The 12680-nt window shown below is 65.2% G+C and overlaps 1 protein-coding gene across 3 annotated transcripts; it reads left to right on the forward strand.

The window, feature by feature from the left end:
* Positions 1-6856: 6856 nt before the first annotated feature.
* On the forward strand, positions 6857-10468 carry CCDC194 (coiled-coil domain containing 194). Of its 3 annotated transcripts, none has more exons than XM_075776699.1 (5): positions 6857-7848; positions 8866-8962; positions 9156-9288; positions 9479-9559; positions 9759-10468. In XM_075776699.1, exons 1-5 carry the CDS (start codon positions 7519-7521, stop codon positions 9766-9768), a joined length of 651 nt encoding a protein of 216 aa, XP_075632814.1. In that variant the 5' UTR covers positions 6857-7518; the 3' UTR covers positions 9769-10468. The 3 variants fall into 3 exon arrangements, with proteins under 3 accessions (XP_075632814.1, XP_075632815.1, XP_075632813.1); XM_075776700.1 differs by having other exon boundaries at positions 9479-9544; XM_075776698.1 differs by having other exon boundaries at positions 9479-10468.
* The last annotated feature ends 2212 nt before the right edge of the window (positions 10469-12680 follow it).

The raw sequence follows: 12680 nt of genomic DNA on the forward strand, positions 1-12680 counted from the left end.
AAATAATAAAAGAAACCAGCCAAAAAGCCAACTTAAAATAGGAGAAATCCACGTTTCAGGCTGCAAGGGAACAGGCGCAGGCAAGGGATGAAAGGGAAGGGCCGAGGCACTGTGCCTGCCCAGGACCCTCCCGACGGGCTGGGGGCCGTGCTGCCCGCCCACCCCCCTGGGGACAAGCCGTGGGGTGAGGGCTGAGCAGGGTGCGGAGCTGCCCTCGTGTGCTGGCCCTGGCCCCCAGCAGCCCAAAAATGTGTCCCCACACACCTCCTTCTTGCTGGCTTCTCTCCTTTGCGCCATGCCCAGCACTGCTGCTTCAGGGGGCCGCATCCTGCCCAGCGCTCCAGCCCCAGGGGGTGCAGAGGTGTCTCCTCCATCCCCTGCCCTGAACTGGAGCATCCCTGGGGACCCCCCAAACCAGAGCATCCCTGGGCACCTCAAACCAGAGCATCCCTGAGCATCCCTGGGGACCCCAAACCGGAGCATCCCTGGGGACCCTAAACCAGCACATCCCTGAGCATCCCTGGGGACCCCAAACCGGAGCATCCCTGGGGACCCTAAACCAGCACATCCCTGAGCATCCCTGGGGACCCCAAACTGGAGCATCCCTGGGGACCCTAAACCAGCACATCCCTGAGCATCCCTGGGGACCCCAAACCGGAGCATCCTCAAGCGTCTGGCTGCGAGGGGGACACAGGAGGTGCCAGCTCCCCGTCTCTGCCGCGATGGCGGGGCCAGGCTGGATCCAGCTGCTGAATTCCAGGCAGTCTGGCCAAAAGACACTGCTCTGCTCCCGGCACTCCCTCCGGACAACCTGCCGGAGGAGGAAAACAAACGGTCCTCGAACACAGACAAGCTGGAGGCAAGAGAACCCCAACCCCTCCTGAAGCGTGGACACTGGAGCGGGGGGGGGGGGTTACCATTGTGTGTCCCCTGGGAAAAGGGCTGTTGGAAGCAGGGATTTGGGGGAAAACCCTGGGAAGAGGGAAAGGGTCAGCCCGGAGCACTAACACTTGCTCTCCGAAGCAAACCTGAGCCGGGACGCCGTGGGGATGGCTGAGCTCCATCATGCCAGGGCGGCTCCGGGGCAGCCCTTGACGATGCACATTCCTCTCCCAGTTGCTTTTTAGATATATTTTTTAAGAGTTGCATCTCAATATCCCACTCTTCAAAGTGAGCTGGTTCTGGAAAAAACATCCATTCCCATTTTTCAAGCTATTTTTGAAACCTTTGGCCTTCATTTCTCTTCAGGCTCCAGACCATAAATAATAATAACAACACATTTAAAGTCTTTTACTCTGACAGCTCACCGAATCTGCCAGAGCTTTTTAATTCTCCAGATGTTGAAAATCTGACTCAAAAACTTGAAATTTGGTAAATATTTTGCGTGTTTTTAATTTCACAGCCATTGCTTTTTATATCACATGAAGCAGAAGAGTAAAAATACCAAGTGGAACAGCTATTTCTGGAGCCCGGGGGAAGGAAAGGTGAGGCGGTGGCCGCTGGCTCTGTGTGCCAGGATGCCGCCGGAGCATCCCTGGGGCCGGGTGGCTCGTGCCGGGGGGGGGTCTCGGCAGGGTCTGTGGTACCGGCATGCAGCCAGCCACGGCTACGCGGTGACTACAGGACCCCCCCCCGTAAGGCTCTGATAACGAGGGAATGTTGCAGGTATCTGTCTCGACCCAAGGGGGGATAAAGTGATAACGAGGGAATGTGGCGGACATCCCTCTCACCCAAGGAGAGACCCTGCGGAGGCAGGATCCCGTCTTGTGAGCCCCTTCCTGAAACGTCTCCTGGGGCGCGCGTGCCCGTGAAACGCCGTCACAGGGGTGACCCCAGAGCTGGGGGGGACTCACGGGACAGTGAGACCCCCAAGACCCCCCCCCAACCCACCGACTCATTTCTGAACGTTGCTGAGCACGTCCTGCGCCTGCTCAGGGATGAGCGACCCCCGCCTACGGGGAGGGGCACATTGGGTGATAAAAAGGGGAAACACGAGTTTTCGGTGTGTGCCCGCCACACCTACAAGCAGACAACATCGCTGGATCCAAGGGTGGCAATATATTGCCTTTCCTTTCCTTTCCTTTCCTTTCCTTTCCTTTCCTTTCCTTTCCTTTCCTTTCCTTTCCTTTCCTTTCCTTTCCTTTCCTTTCCTTTCCTTTCCTTTCCTTTCCTTCCTTTCCTTTCCTTTCCTTTCCTTTCCTTTCCTTTCCTTTCCTTTCCTTTCCTTTCCTTTCCTTTCCTTTCCTTTCCTTTCCTTTCCTTTCCTTTCCTTTCCTTTCCTTTCCTTTCCTTTCCTTTCCTTTCCTTCTCTTTCCTTTCCCATTTCCTCTTCCCCTTCCCTTTCCCTTCTCTTCCCCTTCCCCTTCCCCTTCCCCTTCCCCTTCCCTTTCCCTTTCCCTTTCCCCTTCCCCTTCCCTTCCCCTTCCCTTTCCCTTCCTTTTCCCTTTCCCTTTCCCTTCCCTTCCCCTTCCCCCCTCCCCTTCCCTTCCCTTCCCCTTCCCCTTCCCCTTCCCTTTCCCTTTCCCTTTCCCCTTCCCCTTCCCCTTCCCCTTCCCTTCCCCTTCCCCTTCCCCTTCCCTTTCCCTTTCCCCTTCCCCTTCCCCTTCCCTTCCCCTTCCCCTTCCCCTTCCCCTTCCCCTTCCCTTCCCCTTCCCCTTCCCCTTCCCCTTCCCCTTCCCCTTCCCTTTCCCCTTCCCCTTCCCCTTCCCCTTCCCCTTCCCCTTCCCTTTCCCTTTCCCTTTCCCTTTCCCTTCCCTTCCCCTTCCCCTTCCCCTTCCCCTCCCCTTCCCCCTTCCCCTTCCCTTCCCCTTCCCCTTCCCCTTCCCCTTCCCCTTCCCCTTCCCTTTCCCTTTCCCTTTCCCCTTCCCTTCCCCTTCCCCTTCCCTTCCCCTTCCCCTTCCCTTCCCCTTCCCCTTCCCTTTCCCTTTCCCTTTCCCTTTCCCCTTCCCTTCCCCTTCCCTTCCCCTTCCCCTTCCCCTTCCCCTTCCCCTTCCCCTTCCCTTTCCCTTCCTTTTCCCTTTCCCTTCCCCCTTTCCCTTTCCCTTCCCCTTCCCTTTCCCTTTCCCTTTCCCTTTCCCTTTCCCTTTCCCTTTCCCCTTCCCCTTCCCCTTCCCTTCCCCTTCCCCTTCCCCTTCCCCTTCCCCTTCCCTTTCCCTTTCCCTTTCCCCTTCCCTTCCCCTTCCCCTTCCCTTCCCCTTCCCTTTCCCTTCCTTTTCCCTTTCCCTTCCCCTTCCCTTCCCCTTCCCTCCTCCCCTTCCCTTCCCCTTCCCCTTCCCCTTCCCCTTCCCTTTCCCTTTCCCTTTCCCCTTCCCCTTCCCCTTCCCTTCCCCTTCCCCTTCCCCTTCCCTTTCCCTTTCCCTTTCCCCTTCCCCTTCCCCTTCCCTTCCCCTTCCCCTTCCCTTTCCCTTTCCCCTTCCCTTCCCCTTCCCCTTCCCCTTCCCCTTCCCTTTCCCTTCCTTTTCCCTTTCCCTTCCCCCTTTCCCTTTCCCTTCCCCTTCCCCTTCCCTTTCCCCTTCCCTTTCCCTTTCCCTTTCCCCTTCCCTTCCCCTTCCCCTTTCCCTTTCCCTTTCCCTTTCCCTTTCCCTTTCCCTTTCCCCTTCCCCTTCCCCTTCCCTTTCCCTTTCCCCTTCCCCTTCCCCTTCCCTTCCCCTTCCCCTTCCCTTCCCCTTCCCCTTCCCCTTCCCTTCCTTTTCCCTTTCCCTTCCCCTTCCCCTTCCCCTTCCCCTTCCCCTTCCCCCTTCCCCTTCCCCTTCCCTTTCCCTTCCCCTTCCCCTTCCCCTTCCCCCCGTCTCATTCTCGGCACACGGGGCAATGCCCTGACAAGGTTCGCTAAGCCGTTATCTGTCACGGTTCCGCTAAGGACCGTTAGAACTTTTGCCAAGCCTCCAGCTTTCGCAGTTCCGCTGCGTTTTACGCACGTTTGTGATTGGTTTGACGCTCTGGAGCGACTCTCGGTCCTCCCGGTTACCGCGCAGAGAATTAAAAAGTCAACCTCACCCTCCCGCACCGAGTGGGACGGGACACCCCCCCCAGCCCCCTGGCTCCATCCTGCTCTGGGCTGCTCCGGGCAGGTGCCACCTCAGCCGGACTCGGATTTATTTGGCGATCAGCTCTGGCGCGCGGCACAGCGACATCCCCGGCTGCAGAGTGCCACCCCCATCCCACATCCTGTATCCCGTATTCCCTTATCCTTCACCCCACATCCTACATCTGCCATCCCATATTCCATACCCCACATTCCACACCCATATCCTATATTTCACATCCCATATCCCGCACCTCACATCCTATACCTCACATCCGAATCCTATAGCCCTCATCCCATATCCACATCCCGCATCCTATATCACGTATCCCATATCCAAATATCACGTCCCGCATCCCATACACCCTATCCCGTGTCCCGTGCCCCCCACCTCCTCCCAGCCCCACACGGTGGCAGGGGGAGGACCCGGGAAGGCATCTCTCCCCGTCCCCCCAAGTGCTTCGGGGTCCCGTGGGGCAGCGATGGACCGGCCGGTGTTGCCTTTGCTCGGGGGACATTTCCCTGTCGAGAAACAGCAGCGGGAAAAGCGTGAAACCCCCAGGATTTTAGCACAACTCCTGGAAAAAAAAAAAAAAGCCCATTTTTGAATTTCTCCCATGCGGTGGCTGGCCGGGGATGCTGCTCCCCAAGGACGGGAGCGGACGGCTCACAGCCCTTCCCCACCCTTTAACCCTCCTCCTCCCCTCGCCAGCTCTTTCCCCCTCCCCAAAAAACCCCCTCCTGAATGGCAGCCCAGGGGTGTGCTGGACATGGACGTCCCGTGAAAGCCTGGACCAGCGCAGACATCACGGGGCCCAGCGCCTGCCAGGGCCGGATCCTGGCCGCAGCAGAGCCCCTTTGCCCAGCCGGAGTCAGGGCAGCCGCGCTGGGCAGAAGTGTGTGTGGGGGGGCTGCACTGCAGAGGGGTTTGCAGGCTGGTACCACCTACCCCAGTAACCCCACCCCCTGGGTACCCCTGTACCCCAGGCACCCCATACCCCGCGTACCCCGTACCCCTAATGCCCCATACTGCAGGCACCCCATGCTCCAGGTACCCCACATCCCATTTCCCCCCCCCCCCCGACTCCCCAAACCCCCTTTACCCCTTGTCTGGGGGACGCTCTGCCCTGTCGTGCCCCCCCCCCCCCCACTGGCAGCTCCATGGGGCTGCATCAGCCGCCCCAGCCCCCCAGCTCACCCCCCCCCCCTCCCTGGGACATGGGGCTGGTATCACCCCCTGTGGGGGGCGGGGGGGGGGGGGGTGTCCCCCCCAGCATCTGCCCGAGCCCTGCCTGTAGCAGCCCCGGTGCAGGCAGGGGCACGGCACCAGCCCCAGGTGCTGCGCGCTCACGAACCACATGATTTCCTGGAAAGTCCCACTCTTTGAGAAACGAAACTACGTGATTTTGGCGCAAACCTCGAGCTTCTTCCCAGCCCCGTATGTTCTTGCACAGTCAGGGCAGCGCAGGCAGGATGGAGGGCTGCAGCCCACGCTGGGTGCCCCGAGGGAAGCCAGCTTGGAAGAGTTACGTGGCTGTGGCCCTCGGGGTGGCCATCCTGATGCTGGTGGTAGCCCTCCCCATCCTGCTCTGCCAGCCAGCCGCGGGCCCTGCGATGGCAGGGAATAGCTCGGTGGAGCTGGCGCGGCTGGAGGAGGCACAGCGGGGACTGCGGGAGCTTGTGGCCACGCTCGAGTTGGCGCTGGGCGTCACCAACCGGTCCCTTGCCGAAGCCCGCGGGCAGTGGGACGGCTACAGGAAGCAGCTGGTAGGGACCTGGGTGCTGCCGGCGGGTGGGGGACCGATGCCCCATGGGGAAACCTGCAGCCCTCAGTCCCGAGCCTCCAGCCCCTGCCCTCTGCCCCTGCTCAGGGTGCGCTGGAGGGGAAGGTCTCGGAGCTGGAGCAGGTGCTCGCCAGGGTAACCCAGCTGCAAGGTCAGTCCTGGGCAGGGGGGGGCGTGGGGGTTGAGGGCACCGGCAGCGGCCCCTGGGCCACCCTGATCCCCGTCCCCTGTGTCATCCTGATGTCCATCCCCTGGGCCACCCTCATCCCTGGACGACCCTCATCCCCATCCCCTGGGACCCCCTGGACCACTCCGATCCCCGTCCCCTGTGTCATCCTGATCTCCATCCCCTGGGACCCCCTGATCCCCGTCCCCTGGACTACCCTGATCCCTGTTCCTTGTGTCATCATGATCCCCATATCCCCTGGGCCATCCTGATGTCCATCCCCTGGACCACCCTCATCCCTGGATGACCCTCATCCCCATCCCCTGGGACATCCCCATCCCCTGGACCACTCTGATCCCCATCCCCCGGCACCCCCTGATCCCCGTCCCCTGCGTCACCCTGATCGCCGTCCCCTGGGACACCCTGGTCCCTGCCGTCACCTCCCTGCAGAGGAGAACAGAGCACTCAAGGCGGAGGTGGCCCAGCAGCAGGAGCAGCTGGGGGACCTGCAGAGCAGCAGGTGAGCCCCACGCTCCCCCTCGCCCCCCCCAGCCCCACGCTGTGTCACCGACTCTCCCTGTCCCCCCCTCAGGGACAAGCTCCAGCTGCAGAACCAGCTCCTGCAGAACCAGCTCCAGGCCATGAGGAGCCAGCACTCGGGTGGAAACGGGCTCCCAGCCATGTCCCTCAGCCTCCTGGCTCTCCTCTTCCTCGGGATGCTACTCCTGTGAGCCCGAAGCAGCAGGACCATGGGCCCCGCTGATTCCCTGTCCCCCAACGTGGGGCGAGGAGGGACCGTCCCCATCCAGCCCGGCGGGGTCTGGCGGGGGGGGGGTGGGCAGCAGGCGCAGTGCCCGCTGCGGGAGCCTGGTGCCCGCTCAGTCCTGCCTCCCGCTCGCTCCTGCCCCGGGACTGTCCGCGCCGTCCTATAGCACCCTGCCTGCCAAACTCCCCCCGCTCGCCATGGGGACATCCCGGGGAAACGGTTTCCCTTCGGCCACCAAGGGCTGTGCCCAGGGCGAGGGAGGGGACGGGGCACAGGCAGGAGGGGACAGAGATGTAGCACTGTACAGGGCTGCCTTGAGTTGAGGGGTCCACGGGCATTCCCCAGTTAGGTGACTTTTAACCAATTTCCAATAAAACTGTGAAAATCCAGTGTTTTGTTGGTCCAGCAGCTCTTGGAGACCCGGAGCCCAGACCCTGCTGCACGGCGGGGGCAAGGGGGTGCTGCAGAAACCCCTTGGGCAGTCGGTAGCCTCAGCATCCCCGAGACCCACTGAACCCCAACTGCATCCCCGCTTGTCCCTGCAGCTGTGACCCACAGCTGGGCACAGGGACAGACCATCCTCCCACCTCCAGCACAAACAAAAGCTATTCTGGGCTGTGACCTGCAAGAAACCGCAGCCCGAAGCAGTGTTTGGTGAGAAAAAAAACCCACACGCGGCAATTACGGCAACCCAGGGAGCGACCTGCCCCGGGGACGCTGGCACATCCCGGGGAAGCCGCCGGCGGAGCGGGCTCACGGCCTCGTGTCCCCCTCCGGCATGGACCCCGCGGTGCCCAAGGCCACCCTGAAGGTGCTGGGACTGTGCGCAGCGCTGCTGGTGCTGGTGGCGGCGGTGACGGTCTCGGTGGCGGTGATGGTGTGGCGCTCGGAGGCGGTGGAGAAGCTGCGGGGCTGCCAGGAACGGGCGGTCAACGAGAGCCGGGAGCTGGGGAACCGCGTGGCCGAGCTGGAGCGGGAGCGAGCCCGGCTGCAGCGGGCGGCAGCGGCGGGCGCGCAGGCGGAGGATGCTCTGCGCCGGGAGCTCGCCCAAGCCCGCGGCAATGGCAAGAAGCTCAATGCCAGCCTGGTGTCCTGCCGGGAGCGGGCGGTAGGTGCTGGTGGGGATGGATGGGAGGGTCCTCGGTCACCCGGCTGCACGTGTGGGGAGAGCGATGCTGGGATGGAGAGGGGGGGTTCGGGGGCAGCTCAGTAGCCAAGACCGAGGTGATGCTTCAGCCTCGGGGGGGTTTCGACCAGGCTCGCGGAAAGCCCCAGCACCGATGGGGAGGATGCTGCGGGCGAGCATCCCCTGGAGAGCAAAGGCTGGCTGCAAAGATCAGCTGGGAAGGGGCAGAGGCAACCCTGGGATGGGGGGACCGGCAGCACCCCAGGGGTGCACAGCCCCCTTCCTGCACGGGACATCCCAAGATGGGACCCCCAGCCACTCCCGGTCCCTCGGCACAGCCCCGGTGCCTCCGTCTCCCTGCCCGGGTGCCCGTGCGCGGCCGGGGGCAGCTATTCTTAGCCGTGACCAAGCTGCTCCGCACACGTGTAATTACCCCGTCCCAAGGCAGCAGCGGAGGCCGCAGCCGGTGCAGACCTGCCGTTCCTCTCCTCCCAGGTATTTTTAGCTGCGGCCCGGGCTGGGAAAGAGCCTGGCCCCACTGCCGCGGCCACAGCCTGGAGGAAGAGCCAGATCCCGCCGCCCCTCCGGGCTCATCCGGCCAAACAATGGCCCGGAGAGGCTGGAAAAGTGCTCCGGCTTCCCGGGGCTGGCGCCGGGAGCGGGGCTGGGCTGTGCAGCCTCTCGGGGACCCGGCTGGGGGGGAGCCCCGTCCCCTCCCAGGCACCCGAGGTACCATCCACGGGGAGCCTGAGCAGCCCGGGGCTCCCCGGACATCCCTGGTGCAGCAGCATCCTCACCAGGATGAGCAGTCCCTCCAGGGAAGAGGGATTTTCCCCAAATCCATGTTCCTACCCCTTCGAGAAACCTGACGGGGGGGACCTAAGGCCACCAGGAGCACGGGGACAGCTTGGGGACACAGGGTGAGCAGGGACAGCGGATGAAGAGGTGGGAGGACACTGCCCACCCCTGTCCCCACGCCGCTGTGTCCCCTCTCCCCAGGCCACGCTGGAGGCCAACGCCACGGTGCTGCAGGACAAGGTGCTGGTGCTGCGGCGCGAGCGGGCTGAGCTGGCCCGGGGAAAGGCGGCTCTGCAAGGTGAGGGCTGCCTGGACGCCGCATCCCGCTGTCCATCCCCCGGCAGCAGCAGCGTGGGGCGCGGGTCCCCCTGCCTGGGGGGGGTCCCCCAGCTACACGCCCTTTGGGGGCAATGCCTGGCACGGCGGGCTCGGGTTTGGGGTGCCGGGGTTTGGAGCGCAAGGGTGACCCCGTTGTTCCCTTCGTCCCGCAGAGGAGCTGGCCCGGGGCGAGGAGCAGGCGCTGGGGCTGCGGCAGCGGCTGGAGGAGGCGGCGGAGCAGCGGCGAGCGCTGCGGGCACGCGGGGAGCAGTGCGAGGCCAGGCAGAGAGAGCTCGAGGCCACCCTGTAAGGTCCTTGTCCCCCGTCACGGGCTGGGCATCCCAGAGCATCCACCCCCCCCAGCCCCACACCCAGCTTGGACCTCAACCCTCCAGCCCCCCCAACCCTGCCCTGTCCGTCCCTCCCCCTGGGGACCCTCCGTCCTCCCCTCCCGGGGACGGGGAGACCCCCTCACGCAGCCCCGCTCTCCCTGCAGGAGGGACTACGCGGCCGAGGTTGACGCGCTGCGGCGGCGGGCGAGGGTCCGAGCGACTGGGCGCAGGTGCCCCCCGTCCCGGTACTTTCTGTGGGTGCTCCCTGCCTGCATGGCTGGGGGGGTGGGGGGCGCACAGCTCGGGGAGGGGCTTCAGCGGCGCAGCCAGCCTGGGTGCTCACGGGCACGCTTGCCGACATGTGCCATCGTCACCGGTGTCCCCAAGGGAGCAGGACCCGGGGGCCGTGCGGAGACTCACTCCCTGCCCTCCCCTCTTTTGCAGGAAGGGCTGAAGCCCCGCAGCCCCCCAACCCCCTCCCTGCTGGGGGCTGGGCCCCCCCCGCCCCACCAAGCCCACCATTCCCAGTCCCACAGCATCCCTTAGCACTGGGACCCAGCAGCGGCTCAGCCCCGGCCAGGTCTGATCGGAGCCAGCGCATCCGGGTGGACGATGCTGGTGGTCACCGCGTGCCTTCATCCCGCCGTGCGTCCTCATCCCGCCGTGCGTCCTCATCCCGCCGCCTGTCGTGACGCTGCCATGTGTCCCGATGCCGCCGCCGCAGCAGGACGGCAGGACCGGAGGGGTCGATCGTCCAGCTTTTGGGCAGAGTTTTAGCTCAACCAAGGGATGGTTTCCCCACCGACTGCTTGGAGCTGCTCTTTAATCAGCTCCGGGGTTTAACGCCACGTTCTCAGCGCGCCCCAGGCGGCTGGGCAATAAAGGCGGCTCTGCTCACCGGGACATCTCCCCGCGTCACCAGTCCCCCTGTGTCCCCCCGAGCCCAGCCGTCCCCCCAGCCCTGCTCAGGCATCACACACCCCCCCCCAAGCCTCAACCTGCGCTGCCCAGCAGCTGCCAGGGCAGCACCCGGCTCGGCCAGGGACCCCGCAGGCACCCCGGGGGGGCCCCAGCCAGGGACGGGGGGACGAGCCGGGGAGGGGGACAGGGACCAGCAGCTGCTGCTGTTTTGCAGTTACTTCCCAGCATCTGTGATCCGCTTTGAAGAAGGTTTCCAGGAAAGTTGCAGATTTTCCTGCTGCCACCGCCACAGTATCCTGTGCAGAGGGCAGGCAGAGCGTGCTCAGGCATCCGGCCTCCTCCTGCCTGCACTGCCCAGGAGGGATCACCCCCTCCCGAGCCCCCCGCTGTCGTTGTCCCCCCCCAGCCGCCTCCAGGGGTGGGGAAGGTGCTGGCAGGCGGCTTTCCAGGTGAAAGTGCCTCTGGGAGGCGGCCCCCCCCCCCCCCCCCCCCCCCGGTCGTGTCGGGGGTCCCTGGGCTGCAGAGTCCGTGCGGGGGGAGGACCAGCCCCATTCCCGCACCCCAAGTCCGGTGGTCCCAAAGTTGAGACACCCCCTGCCCCGTCCCGCAGGAGCTTGGGACGGGGAGGGGGGACAGGGCAGAGACATTCCCATGGCCTGGCCACAACGCAGTGCCATCCCTCGGCACGGGAAGGATTAATTAGAGCCGGGAGGCTGATTGGAAAATGGGACAGAGGTAGGGGCTGCAGTGCCGCGGGGGGTGGACGCCCCGTCGGGATCCCCGGTGACCCCGGGAGGCTGCGGGGAGCCCTTGGAGGGGGGGGCTGCCAGAGGAAGCATCCGACCAGTGAAGCCACCGGCACGCCGGGGTCCCGGGGTCAGGGGTCCGGCAGAGCCGGGGGGAGCCGGGGGGTGACTCACCGTTATTTCCAGCTCAGGAAGGAAACGGCAGTAGCTGAGAATGGATTCAGGACCGACACCATCCCAGCCATCGCAGACACTTCCCGGTCCCCAGGGACCGCGGCGCAGCCAGAAGGCAGGAAACAGCGAGCGACTCGGGGTCAGCGCCCGGCGCGGCCCCACACCTCGGCCCCCCCCCAGCCAGACCCCCCCTTCCCCGGCTGGGCATCCTGCAGAGCTGGGGGGTGGGGGGGGTTGGTGGTCCCGGGCACAGCCGGCCCCTCCACCACAGCCCAGGGCTCCAGCGGGATGGGGACGGGGTGGCGATGGCTGTGGCTGGGATCTGAACGGGGTTCGGGCTCAGCGCAGCCCCGGGGACGCCGGCCCTGCAGCCCAGACGCCCTGTCTGTGGTCGCGGGCACTGAGGGTCGGACAGGCAGCATCCCCCCACCCTTCAGTCCCTGCCACGGCGCTGCCCGCACCCGATGGGACCCCTTTTCCCTGCCCCCTCCACGTCCCCAGCCCGTCCCCCAGCCAGCCCTCGCCCCCCCAGGCTCCCCGCCTCGGCCCAGCGTGGGGCCCAGGGGACCCCAGACTTGGACGGGGACAGCGGTGACGGCTGCAAACCCGCAGCTCCCTCCCTGCGTGCCGGGCTGGGCCGAGCCGCCGTGGCAGTGCTGCTGGCACAGTGACCGTCCTCGCACGGGGCCGGGGCCGCCCGTGCTCCACGTGCTCGGCTGGGGCTTCCTCGGCAGCCTGGGCACCCAGCGGTGCCGCACCTGGGCACGGAGAGGTCCAGATTTGCCCCTTGCTCCCCACCCCCAGCTGCTCTCTGCCCAGCAGAGCTGTCCCCAGTGGGGGGACAGAGACCAGGACCGGCTCCCCGTGCCCCACGCAGGATGGTGGCTCTGCGGGGTGACAGCAGCTGCAGGTTCCCACCGGTGGCTCCATCCCGCAGCCCCACATCACCCTCCCCAGCCCGCTGGCACCCTACCTGCAAGCCAGGGCCTGGCCGCATCCTTCCCCTGCCTGCGAGCTGCCTGCAAGGCGCAGGAGAGCGGACGTGGAGCATCAGTCCCTGCACGCCACCGACCCGGGGAGCAGCAGGGGCTGGCAGCGGCTCCCGCACCACTGTCCCACCACGAGGACGCGGCGCCGGGACCAACCCGGGCTGCCCGGTGCGGGCAGCGGGATCCTCCTCCATCACCCCACCAGCGAGCGCCAGCCCACCCTGCCCGTCCCCGGGGACTCATTCCTCGGGCATCCCCGGCGCCCGCCGTGCCGGGGGCTATGGGGGCTATTTCGGGGTGAGAGCCGGTCCCAGGAGAGCACCGGGCCCTGGCACAGGGGCGGGGGGAGCGAGGTCCCAGGCTTCGCCCCCGTCTGTTAGCAACTGGAAACAATAGTCCTTCTGCAAACAGAAGCTGCGTCGTGATAACCCGGCAGGTCTGAGGCATCCGGAGAGGCAGGAAGGAGCCCAGCAGAAGGAAATATTAAATAGAGCAATATAAACACGGCGGCGGGAGCGAGCTCCGCCCTGGCGCGG

The sequence above is a fragment of the Balearica regulorum genome, chromosome 26, assembly GCF_011004875.1.
Source record: "Balearica regulorum gibbericeps isolate bBalReg1 chromosome 26, bBalReg1.pri, whole genome shotgun sequence".
In the NCBI taxonomy this organism is placed as follows: domain Eukaryota; kingdom Metazoa; phylum Chordata; class Aves; order Gruiformes; family Gruidae; genus Balearica; species Balearica regulorum.